The sequence below is a fragment of the Leptonychotes weddellii genome, chromosome 6 (genome assembly GCF_054177405.1).
Source record: "Leptonychotes weddellii isolate Sample4059 chromosome 6, ASM5417740v2, whole genome shotgun sequence".
NCBI classification, from domain to species: domain Eukaryota; kingdom Metazoa; phylum Chordata; class Mammalia; order Carnivora; family Phocidae; genus Leptonychotes; species Leptonychotes weddellii.
Genome location: NC_138374.1, coordinates 99,237,908 through 99,260,657, shown reverse-complemented (window position 1 = coordinate 99,260,657; position 22,750 = coordinate 99,237,908). Strand labels below are relative to the sequence as shown.

Below are 22,750 nucleotides of genomic sequence, written 5' to 3'. Positions count from 1 at the left end.
AAGCAACTGAACCAAACAGTCAACCAAACTAAAACCAAACCAAACTGAACCGTTTAGTGATGGATTTGGCTCACACTCTGGCGCCAACCCCTTTTCTCCTTGAGGGTGGGTAGCAAGCAGTTCATGGACCAGCTGTCACCCTCAGAGTAGCGTGAGCCTAGACAACCGAGTCCTTAAAGGGCCTGGGAGAGATGAGCGTGGACAAGGGGAGCCGAGAGGGGCCTCAGTGAAGACGAAGGATTTACTCAAGTTGGTGACATTTACTTAGAAGCACTTGATCTTTATGTGGATAGCCGGGAAGCATTTGGAGACACATCTCTACTTTTCTTTGTCTTCTTTCCTAGAGACTCCACGTGTGACTGTGACCCAGCTGGTATCTTGGGGCCCTGTGATGAGGGCCGCTGTGTCTGCAAGCCAGCTGTCACCGGAGAGCGCTGTGACAGGTCTGTGTGAACCGTGGCCCTGCGGACACAGCAGGGAGAGCCTCTTGGCAGCTAGCGTGAGAATTCATCCTCTGAGTGCAGTTGTGGAAAAGGGACACGTAACAAATAGAGACGATCTCTATCCTGCCCGCTGGCCTCAAAATCCTAGCTTTTAAAAAAAAGTACAGCTGAGCCCCCCAAATCTCCCTGGACCCCATCCTTTTGCAGGGTCCAGGGCCCCAGGGAGTCCCCTTGCCAGCTGACTCTGAATCCCAGGTGCTCCCATACAAGGTGGCATGCGACGATGAGGTCACCTGACTCAGCTTGGTCCCAGAAAAGGCCTGGCCTAATTAAGCATGTTGCGAAAATGCTAGTAAGAGGAAATATGGCCATATATAACCATCATGTGCAGCAAAGGAAACGCCCAGGGATGGGCTGGTGCTTGCATGCACACACATGAGCCGGGAGGAGAGGTAAGAGCCCTTTGGGCCCCGGGCCATGTTGCGGCAGGTGGCACAGGAAACAGCGATCCACCCTCCGTTGCTGCTTGCGGACAGTCCTTAAGGACAAATTGCTCAGACTTAAAACGCTTCCCTCCCCTACAATAGCTGGGAGGCTGGGCGGAGAGGTAAAGGCATTCTCCTCATTTCCTTAAAAGTAAGAAAGCAGGGGCTGCCTGGGTGGCTCAGTTGGTTAAGCGACTGCCTTCAGCTCAGGTCATGATCCCAGAGTCCCGGAATCGAGTCCCACATCGGGCTCCCTGCTCAGCGGGGAGTCTGCTTCTCCCTCTGACCCCCACCCCTCTCGTGCTCTCTCTCTCATTCTTTCTCTCAAATAAATAAATAAAATCTTTAAAAAAAAAAAAAAAGTAAGAAAGCAGTCCTTTGGCATCCTGACAATCACTTGTACCTGGGCAGAGAAAATACCAGATGCATTCCCAGCTTGTGTTTCCAGGGGGTTCTTCACTGCTGCAGCGCAGGGAGGGGACCACAGCTTACCTGTTAAAAGAGGAGTCACTTTTTGAAAAGGTGTTTCATTTCGGAGTGTCACACAGAAACAGAAAACTACATGAAACAAATGTCAGCACCACCCCTTCTAAGACGTAGACCTTCACTAAAAGTGTGCCATCCCAATGCAACACCCCCCCTCCTTTCGAGAAGTGACACTGTTCTGACCTCCGTGTGATCACTTCCTTACTTTTCTTCATAATTTATCACCTGGTTTCATCCCTCATCACTGTCCTTGTTTTGCCTGAGTTCCTTCAGTTCCTCCCTTCCCTTCTTTTTTCATTCCCTCCCCTCGCTTTCTGTGCCCCTCCCCCTCTTCCTTCCTTGCTTTTTAATCCCTTTTAATCTGCAGGTTTCCTCCAAAGAAACCATCATGATTTTTTTTAAGCCCTTGCTCTGTAGAGAAAAAAACCAATGCTTATTTATGTACAGCTGTTCTCTGAAGCATTTACTGTTCACAGTTAACCTGCTTTTCTATAATTTTTTTTTTTTAAGATTTTATTTATTTATTTGACAGAGAGAGACACAGCGAGAGAGGGAACACAAGCAGGGGGAGTGGGAGAGGGAGAAGCAGGCTTTCTGCGGAGCAGGGAGCCCAATGCGGGGCTCGATCCCAGGACCCTGGGATCATGACCTGAGCTGAAGGCAGTCGCTTAACCAACTGAGCCACCCAGGCGCCCGCTTTTCTATAATTTTGCACAATATACAGACTCCCCTCATAGGGGGCAGTGGATTAGACCACATGACTTAGAGGCAGATGGACCCGGTTTGAAAATCTTTTCTCAGTCACTTACCAGCTCTATGACCTCGAACAAGTTTCTTAACCTCTCTGGCCTGGGTGTCTTCATCTAAGAAAATTGGAAATTGGGAGCCTGGGTGGCTCAGTTGGTTAAGCGTCCAACTCTTGATTTCGGCTCAGGTCATGATCTCATGGTGATGAGATCGAGCCCCTCATCAGGCTCCGTGCTGGGCATGAACCTGCTTAAGATTCTCCCTCTCCTTCTGCCCCTGCCCCTGCTCATGCTTGCTCTCTCATTCTCTTAAATAAATAAATAAATAAATAAATAGAAATTGGAAATGACAACTCCTATCTCATAGGGTTGTACCAAGGATTAAATTGGAGAACATACACAAAGTGCCTGCCATAGCATCAGCGCTAAATAAATGATCATTGAAACTTTTATTATTGGGCGCCTGGGTGGCTCAGATGGTTAAGCGTCTGCCTTCGGCTCAGGTCATGATCCCAGGGTCCTGGGATCGAGTCCCGCATCGGGCTCTCTGCTCCTTGGGAGCCTGCTTCTCCCTCTGCCTCTCTCTCTCTCTCTCTCTCTCTGTCTCTCATGAATAAATAAATAAAATCTTAAAAAAAAAAAAAAAGAAACTTTTATTATTTCATGAAGTAGGATGTAATTAACTTGAACAGAGAAAAACAAGTCCTCCCCAGCTTTTCCTTCTTCTCTGTGGCCCCAACATCTGCGACTTGCCTGGTAGCTGTGGTCCTCAGACAAGCCACTGGCAGGTGGGACGCCAGCCTACATTTTGCTTTTGTAGGGAGCCTCCAGCTATCCTTGTTTGTCATATCCCCACCTGCCCCTTTCCCTGTGGACAGAGCAGGGATATAAGGGGCAGGGATGGTGGGCAGCAATTAGTGTTCTTGTGCGGGCCAGGACAGCTGAGCAGGTGCTGGGGCTGGGACATTTATCTTCCCTTTCTTGGCCCCACCTCCCACTCTTTGCCCCCATTAAACACTTGCTCTAAGACAGGGCCAGCTCTACATCCCCCCTGCCCCAACCCTTCTTGTCCCGCTCATGTGACCTCCATTCAGTTCCTCACCAGGGATGGGGAAATCACTAGGTTCCCAGGCCACCAAGTCCAGCGTGATTGTGCTCTAGCACAGGGACAGAAAAGTGAACATTCATGCTCTCTCAGTGGGGGCTGTGACTATCCATCCCGTCTGGGAGTGGGGATGGTATGTGTAAGTTACTGTTTCCCAGTTCTGGGAATTAATAGGGCCAGGCGGGAGAGAAAGTAGAAAAGATCAGTCACCATATTCTCTGTATTAACTAAGAAGTAACTTCTAACACTGTCCTGATCGCTAAAATGCCGCCACAGGTGTCGACCAGGTTTTTATCACCTGGATGGGGGAAACCCCGAGGGCTGTACCCAGTGTTTTTGCTATGGGCATTCAGCCAACTGCCACAGCTCTGGAGACTACGGTGTCCATAAAATCACCTCTACTTTCTATCAAGGTAAAGTGTTCTGTTTCTAGAATTTTGTTTTTAACATTGTATAGAGCTTTATGCTTACAGACAACCTCCTCCTCGTCGCAGCTTGGGACCTTTGCATAGTCTTTAGCAGCTCTCTTCTGGCTTTAAAAGACATTATTTTGTCTGGGCAATAAGGCAGATCCTAATGTCTTGAAAAAGTCGTAGCTGCACAGCTGACTCAGTCCGGTATATGAGTAACTTAAAAGAATAACTAAAAAGAGACCAGATTTTCATCTCCCTGCACTTCCCACCTCCATGTACTTTAAAACCACAAAAGAACCTTTCATTTGGATTGGGGGGGTGGGTTATTGAGTCTTCCTGGAATTCACACTCATTAATAATACTGCTTTCACGGGCGCCTGGGTGGTTCAGTCAGTTGAACATCTGACTCTTGGTTTCAGCTCCGGTCATGATCTCATGGGTCGTGGGATTGACCCTACAACTCTGCTTGAAAGATTCTCGCCCTCTGCCCCTCCTCCCACTCACATGTGTTCAGTCTCTCTCTAAAATAAATAAATAAATCTTTTTAAAAAATACTGTTTTCACATACATTACATGAGTTAATGTATGTGAAATTAGTTATCAAGCTACCAAACCCTATAAAAATCTAGGAGAGTGACATGATTTCAACTTGGGGTTTCTGTTGGAACATACTGGGCCCTCCCCACTCACAAAGGCCAGACCCTGTTTATGTAAATAAAATAAAAGTATGAACTCTACAGGCAGATGAAAACATGCTCTCTTATTATGAGAATCAGACTCAAAGAAGTCAGAGCTGCTGTGGGGTGGGAGCAGGTGAAGTTGAGACCCAAGTGGAATGGGGCATAGGACATTTTAAGGACTGCACACGAATGTGGAACTATTAAGAAACCCCACTAGCTGTTCACCTCTAAGACTTTTTGGCAATCAAGTCTTGCCTTATTTAGCTCAATAGATGATGAGGTTTGTCTGCCAAATGCAGAGTGGTTTTATTTGCATTCCAGATGTTGATGGCTGGAAGGCTATCCAAAGAAATGGGTCTCCTGCAAAGCTCCAGTGGTCCCAGCATCATCGGGACGTGTTCAGCTCAGCACGACGATCAGACCCCATCTATTTTGTCGCTCCTGGTGTGTACGGTATTTTTCTTATAGAAGCCAACCTGTAAGCCTAGAAGTCAGGAGAGAAAAATGGAGTTAGCAAATGTGAAAACCATATCACCTGGTGTTCAGAAAAGCAGTATCTCCAGAAGACAGTTGGGGCTTCAGCCCTATTGACAAAGTCATGATACAACAGAACAGGACTGTGTATCCAGGCAGACGGTCCCTGGTTGAGGTTCCTACTTCCATCAAATGGGAAGTTTCTAGGTTTTCCATCAAGACCAGAAATAAAGACAGAGGTCACATCTGTGGATCTACTGAGAAGCAGATGGAAAAGTGAAAATAAGGTTTTCTCAGTTTTAACCACTTGTACATTAAAAACATATGTATTAGTAGTTCATTTCATTAGCTACTATGTGGTGTTCAGGTAAGTTGTCCTCTTAACCTTTCCAAATTTCAGTTCTCGCAGCTGTTAAATGGGGATAATAATTCCTCCAAGGATTATTAACATCAAACATAATGAAGTCTGTGAACTATAAAGCATTATATAACAAATGGTACTATTCCCAACGTACCCGGGACCTTTATGTCCCAGGCATTCACAGGGCCATGCTGTGCATCATCTAACACATGGAATTGTCTTACAACGTGGCCCTTTTGTCAGTCTCTAACTCTCCTTTGTAGCCAGGGGCAGTATGGCCACATCCATGAACTGCTTCTTCTGGAAGGGTGGTTGGGGGCATGGAGGCACACTGACAACACAGAACTCCAGCAGAAATCACCAACAGTAATGCAAACTTGCTAGCTCGTTTACTTTTCCAGTTTCACACTGATCTCAGTCTTTTCAAATTCTGTTTCACAGCCAAATTTCTTGGGAATCAACAGGTGAGCTATGGGCAAACCCTGTCTTTTGACTACCGTGTGGACAGGGGAGGCAGACACCCGTCCGCCCACGATGTGATCCTGGAAGGCGCTGGTCTACGGGTCACAGCTCCCTTGATGCCTCTGGGCAAGACGCTTCCTTGTGGGATCACCAAGACTTACACGTTCAGGTAAAAAGAGTGACTACAAGTGGGTCAGGTGACTGAAGTCCCCTTCCTTTGTTCATGCATTCGATCATTCATTCTTTTAACAAGCTTTTCTGAGCACCTTGCGCGTACCAGACATGGTGTTATGTACATAAACAGGACGTGCTTCCTGCCCTCAAGCCCTTGACAGGCTAATGGGAGAAAAAGATAAACAGAACAGTACAGTGTGGCTTGTGAGTGACAAGATAGGCAAGGTGGGCACAGGTGTTTGGAACACACAGAGGAGCACAAGTAACCCACATTGGAGCGATCAAGGGGAGCTTCCCAAGAAAACATGACAAGGGAAGAACAGTTTTCTAAGGATAGAAAGGGGAGCGAGGGGAAGGTGAGCAAGGCAGGGGAAATAATCATGCTTGAGGACGTTTTGTGCATTGGGAAATTCTAAGTAGTTAAGCATGAGCGAAGTGTGGAGTGGGGGAGAAGAATACAGTGAGAAGTGAGGTCAGTGAACTAAAGAAAAGAAGTTGGGTTGTTCCTGGAAGGATTCCAGTAAAAAACAAAAACAACATTTGAAAGACCAGTGCAGGGGAAAAGGATATGATGCTGTGAGATATCATCATGCTAAATGAAGAAGTATTGGACATGTCCAATGTAGAACGTGAAAGCTGACTTTTGAAAAGAGTAAGTGAAATGTGCTCAGTTAACAAACCATTTAAACAACAAAACCAAAAATTAATGGTAGCTCTCTTGAGGGTCAGAGCTTCTTGAACTCAGCAATGTTCCTGATAACTAAGTTTTGTGTGGCCAGGAATAGAAAGTGGTCTCTGAGGACTCAGGCCAGCACTGGATGCCATGACCCCTGGGGCTGGGCTTCTTGCACTGGGATGCCCTCCATCACTTCCTGTGGGGTTCATGCTCCCTGCAGAGAGAGCAAACTCCAAGTTCAAGCCTACAAGGATGCAGCTACCCATCCTTCATCCCCCTCTAGGCAGGGCCGTGAAGGGGCTTAGCGGTTCCCACCTTCTTGGGCATAATTTATATCGTGTATACAAATTATAAGACTTGATAAGAGTTGTATTTTTAAGCTTTGGGCTTTAAATCCCTCAGATTAAATGAACGTCCAAGCAGTAATTGGAGCCCCCAGCTCAGTTACTTCGAGTATCGGAGGTTACTGCGTAACCTCACAGCCCTGTGGATCCGAGCTACTTATGGAGAATACAGTAAGTGACGAAGGGAAATGAATTTCTCTCTTAGGTTTGAGTTTGTCTCAGCTTCCTGAGGTGGTGACAGTCTCCAAACAAGTAGGTAAACTACTTGATGGTTTTGATGGAGGGTCTCCGATTAGGTCTAAATTCTTATATTCTAGAAGTTGTTAAAAGTAATGTTCCTCTAAAAAGAAGTTAACACCAATGAAGAGTGGATGATGCTCCTTTGCTTAAGAGTCTCCAGATTTAGATGAAAGCTGATTATTTGAAGAAGATAATCTACAACAAATGGGCTTGTCCCCTTCGCTAGGAAATGGCATCTACAACTCAGCCCTCTATTCCTTGAGTTGCTGCTCCTTGGGGATTATACTCAGTGCTACCGTATTCAGACATTACCTGTACTCTTTTAACTCCTTTTATTGAACTTCACATGGGGGGGGGACTCTGATCCCAGCTGGAATTCTGTAAATGTGAGTTCCTTGAGTTTTTTAGCACTTACATGAACAGGAAGCATCGCTCGCTGGCATGCCTAATTTCCACATCACTAACGAAGCAAGCCCAACAGGATATAGAAAAGGTGTTCATTAACAATTTTATTGAGGGCGCCTGGGTGGCTCAGTTGGTTAAGCGACTGCCTTCGGCTCAGGTCATGATCCTGGAGTCCCGGGATCGAGTCCCGCATCGGGCTCCCTGCTCGGCAGGGAGCCTGCTTCTCCCTCTGACCCTTCCCCCTCTCATGTGCTCTCTGTCTCAAATAAATAAATAAAATCTTAAAAAAAAAAAAAACAAACAAACAATTTTATTGAATCTTTACTTCGAGCCAGGCACATTATAATATATGCATTGTCTCATTTCATTTCACAACCAACATGGGAGGTCCCTACCACTGTTACTTCTCTTCCACACTTGAGGAAACACCATGGTAGCAAGTTGTGCGACTTGCCCAATTCGCACAGCTAGCCAGGGTGGAGCCGAAATTTAAACGCTGCCTTTCCGGACACCACAGCCTGTCCGTCAGTCAGGACGGATGGCGGTACATCTACCCAGGGCATAGTGAGGGAACGCCACCTGTCTTTGTTAGCGAGTTAAGAAAAATAAAATCCAAAGAGCGGCCTGCCTTTAGATCTTTCGACCTCACCACTTGCTCCTTCTAACCCGATCTCCGTGTGGCAGGCACTGGGTACCTCGACAACGTGACCCTGATTTCAGCCCGCCCCATCTCCGGAGCCCCAGCTCCCTGGGTCGAACAGTGCGTGTGTCCCGTTGGCTACAAGGGCCAGTTCTGCCAGGATTGTGCTTCCGGCTACAAAAGAGATTCTGCCAGACTGGGACCTTTTGGCACCTGTATTCCGTGTAGCTGCCAGGGGGGAGGAGCCTGCGATCCAGACACAGGTGCGTGAAAGGACACCTGGCCCGGGTGGCCGGGGGCGGTCAGGTGACTGGGGTCTCCCGTGCAAGAGACAGAGCTGTGTAAGGAGGACTCTGCCTGCACTCACTTCAGAGATGGGAAAGGATTAGGAAGGTAGGGCTGGAGTCAGAGAAGATGGACATGGGGCTTTCTTACACTCAATCCTTTTCATTATGGAACATGCCGCGAGGGTGTGGGAAAGGTACCAGGTTACAGGAGACGGCTGTCATGGTTCAGTGCTGGGGGTGTTGTTGGTGTCAAGTTTCAATTGTTTGGAGAGATCAAAGGCAATGTCAGGGCCTGAATGAATGTGCGGACGAATGGTGTCAGGCCATGGGGTGGGGGAGGAAAGTGTTACATTATGGGTGGGAAAGGAAGCTAGGTCTACTGAGCATGGGGGAGCCGCATAAGAGTCAGGGTCATGGCCAGGTTTAGAGTTGGTACTGGGGCAAAGGTGAATGCCGGTGCTCAGGCACTTCGGGGAAAGCTTCAGAAAGGAAGATTTTGGTTCCAGAGCTCTGCCTCCCATGCATCACCCATATTACAGGAAGTGTATTGTTTTACCCTGCTCGTTTCTCTGCCCTCCCTTCTTCCTCTGCCTCCCAGGAGACTGTTACTCAGGGGATGAAAACCTTGACATCGAGTGCGCCGACTGCCCCATCGGCTTCTACAACGACCCGCACGACCCCCGCAGCTGCAAGCCGTGTCCCTGCCACAACGGGTTCAGCTGCTCTGTCATGCCAGAGACAGAGGAGGTCGTGTGCAGTAACTGTCCCCGGGGGGTCACGGGTAAGGCCCCACACTGCTGCCCCCGTGCCGGCACCATGAATTCCCGTCAGTGGCTGCTATTCCAAACAGTCTCTAGGGGATTATAATTACTTAGGGTTACTGTAGAAGGCCTCATTCTAAGAATGCTCCCGAAGGGTGGATTGAGGAAGGGCAGGGCATGGTTTATAGGGGATGTACGTACCGTTAACGTTGTTTTAGGTTTGTCACTAGGAGATGAAGTTTTCAGATGAAATATGTGGTTTATTTTAAAGATTTTATTTATTTATTTGAGAGAGAGAGACAGACAGAGATAGTGAGAGAGAGCATGAGTGGGGAGGAACAGGAGAAGCAGGCCCCCCACTAAGCAAGAAGCCCAACTCGGGACCCGACCCCAAGACTGAGATCATGACCTGAGCCAAAGGCAGATGCTTAATCGACTGAGCAACCCAGGCGCCCCGAAATACGTGGTTTAACTAAGCTTTACACAATGAACCAGGGTACAGAAGGGAAATTTAGTGGCCTTTTAAATGTCACATCTCTCTCCTGGGGTGCCTGGCTGGCTCAGTCGGTAGGGCATGCGACTCTGGGTCTCGGGGTTGTGGGTTCGAGCCCCATGCTGGGTGTGGAGATTATTTAAAAAAAAAATAAAAAATAAAAGAATACAGGCACATCCCTCTGCTGGCCCGTCTGAAAGAAGAGTTAATTCTTCAGCGACAGCCTCAGTGGTATTGCTATAAAACTGACTTTTCCCCAACCACCTAGTTAGCTGGCAGGAAGCCTTCTAGCAGGGCTGCTGTGTTCCAACATCGGGGACCACCGTGGAGCGAAAGAGCCAAGCCCTTGCCCTGAGCACCTGCCCCTGAGGCTACTGTTCTGGGGTCCAGGGTGGGAAGCTCTTCTAGAAGGACGACTGGTCTTGCTGCCAGCAGATGACCGCTCAGGCTTGGGCATTTGTTCCTTCCAGGGGCCCGCTGCGAGCTCTGTGCCGATGGATACTTTGGGGACCCCTTTGGGGAACGTGGCCCAGTAAGGCCTTGTCAGCCCTGTCAGTGCAACAACAATGTGGACCCCAGTGCCTCTGGGAACTGCGACCGCCTGACGGGCAGGTGTCTGAAGTGCATCCACAACACGGCGGGTGTCCACTGTGACCAGTGCAAAGCAGGCTACTTTGGGGACCCGTTGGCTCCCAACCCAGCGGACAAGTGTCGAGGTAGGACTGCGTCCCCAGACAGCTGGACAGGTGGGGTGTGTGTGCGCACGCACGTGTATGCGTGTAAGCTTGCTAGCGTGTACACATGTAGGAACATACTGATCGGCGAGGCCAGCAGCAGGTAAGAGGGGGCTGCTTTGGTTTCTCTGACCAACTGGCCTACGAACAGTCTGGACCTTCCACCTGTCAAAGGCCTTAAGACCCCTGCAGCAGGCTTCTGGAAGGCAGAGCTGGAGGATGTCGAATGGGTTAAAGCTGGGTGGGAGAAGAGAAAAAGGTTGAGCTTACATTCCTGAGTGGAAGAGGAGATGGAATGGGGCCAGGCCATATGCCTCATTCCAAGGCTGGCAGGAGTGTTGCCTAGCTTGTTCCAGGACAGCAGGAAACGACTTGAGACTAAGCCCGAACACACGCGGCAGGGGGGCGGGGGGTGGGGTGGAAGGGTGGGCAGCAGTTTAAAAGACCCTCTCAGGAAATCGGTGTAATTGATGTAGACAAAGGTAACAGTTCCAAGTTCTACTAACGAGACTTGGCTTCAACCTCACGGCTATCAGGGTGCATTCCTTAGGGCTGCTTCAGATCAAAGTGTAAATGTATACATTGGTCCTCTTGCTCGACCCTTCTATCGAGCCTCCGTACATGTTATATTCAGGAGGCAAGTTTAGTTCTAGGCAAGTTCAAATTCAGTTTTAGGGTGCTGGCCTGCCCCACAGACTCACCCCTCAGTCACAGAGGTCCCAGACTAGCCCTGGTGCCCAGAACTCAGGGGCTTGTTTATTATAACAGAGCCAGAGAGGGCCTCTGGGCACCCAGATGGGAGGGCTCCTGGTTCCCCAGGAGGTCTGCAGGGAGCCCAGCACCTCCCACTCACCCCAGAATCCCCAGCCCTGGAAATGCCTGAGGACCCCTGTGCAACCTGGGGCTTCCACCCAGGAACACAAATCCCACCTGCCCTAACCCCAACCTGTGGGTTAGCTCTGATGTGCTAGAAAGTACCCCATGATAAGCAAAGAGCCCACATGCTATGAGCAGTACTGAGTTCAAGTGTAGTTTTTTACCATACCGATCGTATTACACTGGTTATGCCAATTAATCTCTCTGAGCCTCAGTTTCTTCATACAGATGAATAATATTTAACTCAAAGTGGTTGCAAATATAAAATAAAATAGCATCTGAGAAGGTACACTGTAAAGGATAGAATACTAGTTACAAGGTGCTATTAATAGAGACTTCACTGGCTTTAGACTGTACATTTCTTCACTCCACCATCTGTTGTCAAGCACCTACTACCATGGACCCAATGTGCAGCTACATACTGAGGTCATAAGTCAGTTCCAGCCCCCAAAGAGATCATATGCTAATAAGGAAGACACACAAGTATGTAAGCACATAATGACAGTATACTTAGATATGTGATCATATTACTGTGTGCCGAGTGTTTTGTGAGCGCCACAGAGCAACCCAGAGAATCACCGTAACTCCCTTAGTGCGGTGTCTCACCCACTGGTATATCCTCAGCTCCTAGAACAGTGTGGCACGTAGTAGGTGCGCAATCAGTATGAATGTATAAAGGTACTGCTTTTTTTTTTTACTGCATTTCCTACATCAAAGGCAGCAGAGCAAAAGGAAAAGAGCAATGCCTCTTTCCAAGCTCTCATTCCGGTTTACCATTTACTTGCTGTGTGACCTAGGATAGATTACTCAACCTCTCTGAGCTCATAGTCCTCATCTGTAAAATAGAGAGAGATTACATCTGGCATGTAATAGGCCCAGAAGACATGTTATTCCCCTTTTGAGCAAAGCTAGAGTGCCTACAGAATATCCAACAGGCTCACAATTCAATGGGAGGAAAAAAAGAATAAGTGCCACCAGAAAGGGTGGACTGTTGTAGGATCTCTTTATCCACACCCACACCAAACAAACTTCTAGATGATTCCTAAGATCTATCTATATTATAAATGTGCTTAGAGGCACAGGCAAGAGATGAATCTAGCACAATGTGAACTGACTTTGCCATTGGTGACTTGAACTTCCTTTTACCTTTGCCATACCTCCAGTTTCTAGAATTAGCTTGATATGAATGCTTTCTGTTTGTCTGTGTTTTGTCTCTAGCTTGCAACTGCAACCCAGCGGGCTCAGAGCCTGGGGAATGTAGAAATGATGGCAGCTGTGTTTGCAAGCCCGGATTTGGCGGCCTCACCTGTGAGCATGCAGCACTAACCAGCTGTCCAGCTTGCTATAATCAAGTGAAGATACAGGTGTGCATGCTACCCAACCCTCACCCCCATGAGTAAAATTGTTAGGTGTCTACTGGGTGGGTCTGTCACAAATCTAGGACCCTCTTAATCTCCCGGGGATGAGGGTGGAGATTACTATTTCTTTCTTTAAAAACTTCCATATGGTAGTAATAATGCTTCAGGTTTGTGGTCTTATATACACTATTTTCAAGATCCCTTTTGAAGATACTGTCTGATTTGGTACTCTTGATGAGTCAATTTGCAAGAGAAGGCATTCTAAAGTCAGTCACTGAGCAAAGTCTCCAAACATTTGCAATTTTTCAGTCACGTGGCCAGGTGGAACCAAGAGTCCCACCCTGAATTCCCTGATTCTTGGTTCCACCTGGCCACGTGACTGAAGAATTGCAAATGTTTGGAGACTTTGCTCAGTTCAGTACTCTTTACACTTACAACATGCCACTTCCTAGCTGGATTTTTTCCAAGAGATGTCTTTGTAAAACAAATGAAGAAAAACGTAAATATGTAGAAGATTTGAGGAGTCTAAAAGGTGTCAAGGCTGCTCAAACAAGAATGGCCTCCAGAAATTTCTCATTCACGTTCCAGAGAAGAATGAAATTGTTGTTGTTAATTATTGTTATTTTGTTGGGGTGAAGGGCGAAGGAAGAAAAGGCCCAAACAGAACCCCAAAGGTAGAACAAACTCGTTTTTTTTGTTAGCTTTTCTATTTAACCTGCCCTCTATAGCACTTTCTTTGTTCCAGACACTGTTCCAAGCACTATCCAAATACTAACTCACTTTGTCCAAGTAATAACTATGAGATATTATTATTATCCCCATCTAATGGGTAATGAAAGCGACTTGCCCAAGGTCACACTGACAGCTAATGAGTAGCGGGGCCAGGATTCAAACTCTAGGCTCTAGCATCTTTAACTGCCATGACATGCCAAGCATTTCTGGGCTTTTAGATGTTCTCCCCTGAGTACCTGGTATCGGACTGTGATCCCCACCACCTGTTCTGACTCTCTTTCCTGTGTGGTTTCAGATGGAGCAGTTTATGCAGCAGCTGCAGAGCCTGGAGGCCCTGGTTTCCAGGGCTCAGGGTGGTGGCGGAGTGGAGCCTGACACAGAGCTGGAGGGCAGGATGCAGCAGGCTGAGCAGGCCCTTCGGGACATTCTGAGAGAAGCCCAGATTTCAGAAGGTGATGAAGGCCAATTGCCCTTTAGACAGAAGGGAATTTATAATCTTCTGTCGGGTATCAGTTCAGTGGGTGTCTCTGTCCAGCACTTGGAGAGATAAAAGGACTGTGATCTCCTGGGACCTGAATGATGGTGATAAGAGAGTGGCTGCATGCATTCATTTATTGGGTTTTTACCATTTTGCCGTTAGCCGGTCAAAGTCACTCTTCAACCCTCCCTCATGTCCTATTCCTCTGTGCTGACTCCAAAAGTGCTCATCCTCCTTTTCCTTGTTGGCACCAGGTGCTAGTAAATCTCTCAGTCTCCAGTTGGTCAAGGCAAGGAGCGAAGAGAATAGCTACCGGAACCGCCTCAATGACCTCAAGACGACTATGGAAAGAATCCGGGCCCTGGGCAGTCAGTATCAGAACCGAGTTCAGGATACTCACAGACTGGTCACTCAGATGCACCTGAGCCTGGAGGAGAGCGAGGCCTCCCTGAGAAACACTGTAGGTGTCGCTGGGTTCAGGGTACTGAGGATCACTGCCGTATCGGGGCACCCACCCGCCGTCTCTCACATTTTTCGGTCTACCTGGTAGAGAGCTGAACTTCTCTTCCTTGAAATAGGCGTACCTGTTCTTTGTGTTCTTGGGCTTCCTGCAATTTCCCATTTTACTGCATTTATGTTCTTCTTCCTAGCTCATTTCTTGTTAGCCATAACCTCATGTTGGCCCTCTCTCTTCTCCCTTCTTACTGCACACCTCCTAGCTTGTTAGCTCCTAGTGGGCAGGATTTAGTTTTGCTCACGTCTGCATTCTCAGCCCCCGGCATGTGTGTGGCTGTGATACGTTTGCTGCATGAATGAATGAAGGAATGAATGAGTGAATGTTCATTTCATGAACAAATGAAATGGGAGGGATGGTGGGGAGAAGGAAGGAATCCAGTGAAGACAGGATTCTGAAAAGGGGAAAAAATTGTTGCCAATGTGATTTTCTCAATGATGTCGTTTGGAGTGTGACAGGAGGGAGAGATTTGAATGGGCCCTCTTCTCTTTCTCAGTAAAGAAGGCGATGGTGACAAAAGTGTAAGTGGGTGGGTAGAAGATGAATAAAGGATACTGGAAGATAATCAGGTATGCTGGCAAAGTGAAGGATTTACAGAATAATGTGTATTGATTTTTTCCCCCTTATTACAAAAATAATGTTTATTGTAGAAAATTTAGAAAATAAATAAAAATCCCCTATGATCCCATTATTAAGAAATAACCATCATTGAAACTTGGTATATAGTCTGTTGACTTTAAATACATATGAAAATACATTTAATATGTATATATTTTTAAATGAATCTATTTCTATTTACAGTTTTTTTAAATTGGATTTCTACTTTTTTCTTTTTTTTTTTAAAGATTTATTTATTTATTTATTTGGGAGAGCGAGCAGAGGAGGGGCTGAGGGAGAGGGACAGGGAAAGAATCTCAAGCAGACTCCCCGCAGAGCAGGGAGCCCAGTGAGGGGCTCAATCTCACAACCCTGAGATCATGACCTGAGCTGAAATCAAGAGTCAGACGCTTAACTGAGCCACCCAGGAGCCCTGGATTTCTACTTTATTCTTGTCTATACTTTTTTTTTTAATGTAATGATTATGGTGACTAGGGACTCTTGATGTGTCAGGGTGTAGAATGCTCTGTGGCTAATGACAACTAGTTCTAACAGGACAGATGCAGAACCTACTTAGGCTCCAGGGCTGAGTGCAAAGCTTTAACCAATTCTCCTTTTTCCACAGAACATTCCTTCCTCAGAGCACTACGTGGGGCCAAATGGTTTTAAAAGCCTGGCCCAGGAGGCCACAAGATTGGCAGACAGGTAAGCAGACCCCTGCTTCGGACTACCTCTGCAAGGCCAGACTTGAACAAGATGGTAGGGTATTCAGAACCTAAGCAACATATTCATTACCTCTCGGCACCTTTGCAGCCCTTTCCTTGCCTTGAAGCCATTTTTTTTAAACCTCTTGGCTTTTAGCCTATGTAGGTGGCCACTGGGCATGGTCATTTGGCAAGTGTTGGGGGTGGGGGTGTTTTTTACCCCAGATTTTTCTATGACTCACTCTATGGCTCTGGTGTATGTCAGATGTGATTTTTCGGGCCCCGTGAAATGAATCAGCCTTTGGAAAAGAACGTTCTGCAGCTTTGAGGGACTCCCAGGCTCCCACATCAAGCCTGGGAACAAGTAGCAACGAGTTGTTTGCTAGCCTGTGGGAGCCAAGACTGCAGAGAGGGAACCTCCTCCCCAAAACCGGCTCTGCAGGGCCCCAGGGATAACAGGCAGCTCCCTAGTCCTTGCCTGACTGTAAATCCTACCGTGTTAAAGAGGTTTGCTCCTAGCAGAGTGCTCAGCAGGGTGGCAGGCTCTGCTAATCCCAGATGGAATTCAGTCAGTGAAGGAGGTTGATTTGTGTTTTGTAGCATAAACTGCCTCCTGAGCTTGTTTTTTGTTGTTGTTTTGTTTGTTTTTATCACTTTGTAAGCGTTTGGGGGACTTTTATTGACAGGCTCTGTCCCCTCTAGTGGTGGACCCAATGTCGAGTTTCAGCAAAAGTGAGGGGAGAGGGGTGGGTCCCGGATGAAATAAGACCTAGGGGTTTCTTCCTGCACAAAACAGCTTATAAATGCAATACTTCATCCCCCTGAGACTGCTCACACCCGTCTCCCCGCCCCACACCCTGCTCCCCTGGTTACGCCATAAACGGAAAAGATCACCAGCTAGTGTCTAAGACATGAGCTCCATCTCCAGCACACCTCCTGCTTCCTGACAGATCCTGTAATTCCGTCTAATCTGGGTCAATTCTGTTTGGTTTTTCTAGACAAACCAGTTCCCTTACTCCTCTCCCTTCCTTCCAATAAAAGACCTAAAGGAAGCCCTTGCTATGAAAACTCCAATTCTTTGTTTTTAATCCTTTCAGCCATGTTGAGTCAGCCAGTAACATGGAGCGGCTGGTAAGGGAAACCGAGGACTATTCCAAACAAGCGCTATCACTGGCACACAAGGCCCTGCAGGAAGGAGGCAGCACGGGCAGCCCGGACGGCTCCGCGGTGCAAGGGCTCATGGGAAAGTACGTTCGAGGGGTCCTCGCCTGGGCCAAGATAATCCGCGTCCCTCCGGGGTGTAGCGCAAACCCCGTTCGAGGGGCACCGTGCTTCATTAAAAGATATTAATCCTAAGGGATGAGAGAATGAGAGTGTCAATTTGGGGGAAGGGACATGCCTTTATGTCTGGAAGAAGAAAGGACTGATTAAGTAAAACTTGTGTTTTGACTGAGAGATTGCAATGCTCGGAGAAGTTGTGGTGGTTGAGTAAATGGAAAAGAATATATTATCAAGAATTGGGAAACTTGGGCAGAATTCTTCCAACCCAACCTGTATAAACTTTAAGGCTTATGTTTAGTTTGTGGAGAGGGACACATATCTGTCACATAACCTCATTCGGTTCTTCTGATAACTCCAACTGCATACTTTTTACACAACAAGATGAATGTTTGCTTTTAATAAAAAGAGTGATTCCTCAAAGTTCTCTTTCTCCCCACCCTGCAGGTTGGAGAAAGCCAAGTCCCTGGCCCAGCAACTGTCGGGGGAGGCCACTCAAACTGACATTGAAGCAGATAGGTCTTATCAGCATAGTCTTCGCCTTCTCAATTCCGTGTCTCAGCTGCCAGGAGTCAATGATCAGTCTTTTCAGGTGAGGGCATGTACTGATGTGCTTGATGGACAGAAGAAGGGCCACAGTGCTTGCTTCTCTGGGGGTTCCATACTATGGTTCAGTCATTCAGCTTTTCCTCCACGGGGACCTTTCTTGTGTTTGATTAGGAAGAATATCCTTCTTGTTAACCATTTCCTTGTTCTTAAACTCCAGTCTCTGCCTCTGAAAAAGCCTTAGCCCACATCCTGAACCTATTAGTGGATAACAATTTTATATCTCCTTAGTTTTGGGGACTACTGAAACTTGTGGGAAATTCTTAGAGATAAAGCTTGATACTTACATTTGGGTCCAAACTATAGTACATTTCTATGTACAGCCATTCAGAAGACTTTTGTTCTTCTCAGAAGTTTTACATTGTTTCTGTCATTGATTCCTTTAACTATTACAAATGTATTAGATTAAGAAGATTCAGCTTTCTGCCTATGCAAAAAGCACTCACAATGATTCCCATAAAAGTGTTTCCATGCGTGTATAAACCAACATGTAAAATTTAAAAAGAGAGAGAGAGAGACAAGACCTGTTTGATGCTGGGGGAAACTGCCACCTGACTATCATTTAGGCATTTTGCTTCATTTCTATTAAACTTTGTGTCTGGATTGCTGTTGTTTCCAAGCTCCTAAGAAGGCTGGTGTGGCGACTGGTGGGCAGAAAGTCAGACTCCTTCATGTCTTTGGGCTTACAGGTAGAAGTGAAGAGGATCAAACAAAAAACTGACTCTCTCTCAAGCCAGGTGACTAGGCGTATGGATGAGTTCAAGCATGTGCAAAGCAGTCTGGGAAACTGGGAAGAAGAAACCCAGCAGCTCTTACAGAATGGAAAGAGTGGGAGACAGGTATCCTTTTATTAACTCATTCACTCAACCAGCAGGTACTGGATGCCTACCATATGAATAAATATGGCAAGAGGCCATAAATATGCAACCCTAGGAAACTCTCTGAAGGTCATGGTACCACTGCTTGTAGATGGAGTAACTGAGATACAGACAGCTTGATGTAATTAGTTCCATTCTACCCACTGAATCAGCCCTCAAGCCTAGGAATGGGACTCAGGCCTCCTGAGTTCAGTTTTGGTCCAGCTTTTTCTACTAGCTTGGCTTTAGGAAGTATCTAGAGTATAAAATTATGATTTGCAAAACTGTACTTGTCCTTGATAGTGGACCGGAATTTGAGACTGTTCCCTATACAGGATGTGTCGTTGGTTTATAAAGTTTGCTCTGTCCCAGATTGTGGAGGGCTTTACGACAGCACCCCTAGACTTTCTGGTGAATCACAGCACTCAGTTGTCACGAAGAGAAATGTGTTCGAGTGATTCTGCTGGCCGGAATGCTCCTCCTAGGTGTATGTTACATTTTAATTTTATTGTCTGCCTGTTTACAGACATCAGATCAGCTACTTTCCCGTGCCAACCTTGCTAAAAGCAGAGCCCAAGAAGCACTAAGTATGGGCAATGCCACTTTTTATGAAGTTGAGAACATCCTAAAGAACCTCAGAGGTAAGCATTTCATGGTTCAGGTCACTTGATATGGTAAAGGAATAACCACAACTTTGATTTATTTTGAATCCCTGTGCATCTCTCTAAATGATAGGTACATTGGGATATTAACAGACACTTAATAAATACCTTCCTAAAGTAAGAAATTGTATTAATATTTGATGTAGTGGAAAGAATTTAACTAGATGTCAGAAGGCTTGAGTTCTGAGCTTGGCGGGGCCGCATGACGGCTCTGAGCAGACTGTGTGACCATGGGCAAGTCACAGCCTTTCCAGACCCTAACATCCTCTTCTTTAAAGAAAGAAGGTTGAGCTAAAGGATCTCTAAGGTCCTTCACAGATCCAACATCCTACTACGACACAGGTATTTTTCCCTTTTCTTTTGTAGCCTGGTTGATTCCAGGATAAAATCCATGTGGTTGTTTGTGGTGATGATAGAACAAACTGTCACAGCACCTGGATCCCAGGAAATCTGGGTTTCTGCCTTGTAGAGATTTGGTTACAATTTCAGGTTTTTTCACGAAAGAACAAAAAAAGAAACATTTCTCAAGTCTTGGGATTTTCTTCACAGAAAGAACCTCTCTACCCATTCTGTTCAACCTCCAGTTCTCATCATTGGCAGCTTCGGGTTTAAGGCTCTGGCTTGAAACTTTGGGCTTCAGAGATTTCACCTATTTCTGATCTACTTTGGGGTCTTAATACTCTTGCAGTGGTGGGGACCCAGGGCAGGCTGATTGTCAGTTTCTCTAAGCAACGATCTAATCATGGCCCTTTCAGTGCCTCCTTTAAGTGGCTTTCTGCTGGATAAGAAAGGGCAGTAACAGCCACAACTTCCCACACTCTTGCCCCCAGGCAGTCATAACCCTCTTCCTGGGATTTTTCTTAAAAACTTCAGCCCCATCCAATTTCATTTGTAAGTTTCACAAGTCACTTTTGTTTCCTTGTCTTCATTTCAGAGTTTGACTTGCAGGTTGAAGACAAAAAAGCAGAAGCGGAAGAGGCCATGAAGAGACTCTCCTACATCAGCCAGAAGGTCGCAGATGCCAGTGACAAGACCAAGCAAGCAGAAACAGCCCTGGGCGGTGCTGCCACCGACACCCAGAGGGCCAAGACCGCAGCCAGGGAGGCCCTGGAGATCACTGACAAGATAGAACAGGTAAAGAGAAATCGAAACACAGGTTGGCATGAGCAGCCCCAAACATAAGGGTCGTGTGGGAAGAGAGAGAGCATTGGGCTCATTGTGGCCCCTAGATCTCAGAGTGCTGTCGTGGTTCATGGCAGCCCCAGAGCCACTTACGTGCCCCCTTTTGTTGGTTGAGTCACAAGGCTTTCATTGACCAAGAGCTCGAACCTTCATTTTCAGCTCCCTTTTTGGACAGTACCATGAGAAGAACCATCCAAGATTGGGTTTTTGTATCAACTCTTGTATTAGTGTCGCTAGAGCTGCTGTAACAAAGTACCACAGGCTAGATGGCTTAAGACAACAGAAGTTTATTCTCTCACAGTTCTGGAGGCTAGAAGTAGAAATCAAGATGTCAGCAGAGCCACAGGCCCTTGGAGGCTCTTGGGTCGAAACTTTGCCTGCTTCTTCCTAGCTTCTGGTGGTGACTCTCACTCCTTACCGTTGCTTGGTTTGCAATGACGTCACTCCAGTCTCTGCCTCTATCATCACGTGGGGTTTCTCTCCCTGCATATCTCTGACCCTTCTTATAAGGACAGTGGTCATTTTGAATTAGGGGCCCACTGGACTCCAGTATAACCTTATCTTAAGTAACTGAATCTGCAACAGCCCTACTTCCAAATCAGGTCACGTTCTGAGGTCCTGGGATTTAGGACATCAACATATCTTTTTGAGGACACAGTTCAACCCCATAACAACAATCATCAGTGTTTGACTCAAGATTATGAAATTCTGGAGTTCTAGTTCCCTTATCTCTATTTTCTATGTCTAAGTTCTGCGTATTCATTTTTGTTGTTTCCACTATGTGCCAGCGCTGTGCTTGATGCTGGAGATATGAAGATGAGAAAGACCCAGTCCTTCTCTTCAAAGAGCATTCCGTGTAATGGGGAGAGATAGACTAGATACACTACAACCCCTATGTGAAATGCTGTAATAGAAGCTGTGCTTCTCGGCTGGAAGAGAGCTGCTTAGCTCTCATTTTGGCATGACTTCTAGAAAGCTTATGCAACTCTAGAAAGCTCAGGGGGAACTCTTAGTATCTGGACTATTTGACCTGTCTCTTGGACCACTTGGTAATTTGCAAGAATAATTTCTAACTTTAAGTCCCTTGAGGGTGGAGCCCAGTTTCATGTGGCTCTCTTAATATAGCTTTTAGCACAGAGATACCTGCAATTTGATGTTTAATAACAGCTTATGGGTAAAGATATTGATAAAATTTGTCCTAATAAAAACAAAAGCCACAGCTGTAGCCCATTTTCATTCTCTGCACCTTGAACTCAACTGTCTCAAGGATCCCAGTAAAGTTGCTCAAATGACTGTGGCAGCAAAGAACTATGACAGGAAATGATGTGAATTTCTCACCCTCTGGGTTTTCCCAAATAGTTTTTATTGCGTTCACTTTTTGGTGAGCATTGACCTGTGAGGGAATCAGTGTCTCACTGCTGACCCTCCTAGTCCCTACAGACATACCCCCAAATTAATTTATTTGAAGCAGAGCTTGGGGAAGGGTGTGTCTCCAAGTCTGACTCGTGTTGTTCATCTGACTTACTCCAGCAGGGTCTGGCTGCAGCTGTTTATTTTTTCTCTATTTGTCCCTGGGACGTTTTTGTGCCTCACCCCTCTCTCTCCTCCCGTCCCTGGCTCCCTTTCTTTTCCCAGGAGATAGGAAGTCTGAACTTGGAAGCCAATGTGACAGCAGATGGAGCCTTGGCCATGGAGAAGGGACTGGCCACACTGAAGAGTGAGGTGAGGGAAGTGGAAGGAGAGCTGGCCAGGAAGGAGCAAGAGTTTGACCTGGATATGGACGCAGTGCAGATGGTCAGTTCCCATCGTTCTCCATGGGAGATTCCTTTAAACCCGCCAATATGAGAGACACCCTTTCAAGATTGCTTTCTATTTCTTTTTCTTCAGGTAATTACAGAAGCGCAAAGAGTTGATAACAGAGCCAAGAATGCTAGAGCTACGATCCAAGACACACTCAACTCATTGGACAGCATCCTATACCTAATAAGTATGTGGAGTATCCACAAACTTCCAGCCCCGTGCTCCAGGGCTGCTCCCAGAAGACGAGTGAGACCTAGCCCTGATAAATGGAAGCCTTAAGGGTACCCTTAAGGGTATCAGAAATTTGTTTTATTTCTAGGCCCAGATACTTTGGGCACGCAACTTTACATTTTCTGGACTCTATTTTACCATCTAAAGATGGGTCACTGAGTACCTGTTGCCCTTGGAGGTGAAAGTCTTTAGCTCAAAGATCTGGGTGTATTTAGGGAAGGTATATTGAAGCACACAGAGGTTAATCATGTCTCACTGATCCCATAGTAAACTGTGGAGGCAGTATTCAAACTTCACAGCTCAAGAGAAGACTGGACAGTTTAACAGTCCTGCTAAGGATTCTGACCTTGATCCTGAGAAGCTTGTAGGCAGTTGTGGGCAGAGGAATAACATCATCACCGTAGATTCAGAAAGATCACTAAGTGGAGTTGCACGAGTGAGTGGAGGAGCCTTGGTTAGACAAAAG

At 46.6% G+C, this 22,750-nt stretch overlaps 1 protein-coding gene across 9 annotated transcripts in view; it reads left to right on the top strand.

Annotated features, from left to right (window-relative positions):
• LAMC2 (laminin subunit gamma 2) overlaps window positions 1-22,750 on the top strand; it is an 82,586-nt gene that overhangs the window by 55,751 nt on the left and 4,085 nt on the right. For all 9 annotated transcript variants that reach the window (XM_081824751.1, XM_081824750.1, XM_081824748.1 and 6 more), the window contains 19 exons: window positions 345-443; window positions 3,542-3,678; window positions 4,680-4,802; window positions 5,635-5,824; window positions 6,908-7,020; window positions 8,179-8,397; window positions 9,020-9,202; window positions 10,146-10,391; window positions 12,504-12,649; window positions 13,671-13,827; window positions 14,108-14,313; window positions 15,590-15,669; window positions 16,766-16,915; window positions 17,394-17,538; window positions 18,242-18,391; window positions 18,936-19,050; window positions 20,006-20,205; window positions 21,889-22,047; window positions 22,141-22,240. In XM_081824751.1, the coding sequence (XP_081680877.1) occupies window positions 345-443; window positions 3,542-3,678; window positions 4,680-4,802; window positions 5,635-5,824; window positions 6,908-7,020; window positions 8,179-8,397; window positions 9,020-9,202; window positions 10,146-10,391; window positions 12,504-12,649; window positions 13,671-13,827; window positions 14,108-14,313; window positions 15,590-15,669; window positions 16,766-16,915; window positions 17,394-17,538; window positions 18,242-18,391; window positions 18,936-19,050; window positions 20,006-20,205; window positions 21,889-22,047; window positions 22,141-22,240 (2,918 nt within the window). The remainder of the gene's footprint in view (window positions 1-344; window positions 444-3,541; window positions 3,679-4,679; window positions 4,803-5,634; window positions 5,825-6,907; window positions 7,021-8,178; window positions 8,398-9,019; window positions 9,203-10,145; window positions 10,392-12,503; window positions 12,650-13,670; window positions 13,828-14,107; window positions 14,314-15,589; window positions 15,670-16,765; window positions 16,916-17,393; window positions 17,539-18,241; window positions 18,392-18,935; window positions 19,051-20,005; window positions 20,206-21,888; window positions 22,048-22,140; window positions 22,241-22,750) is intronic.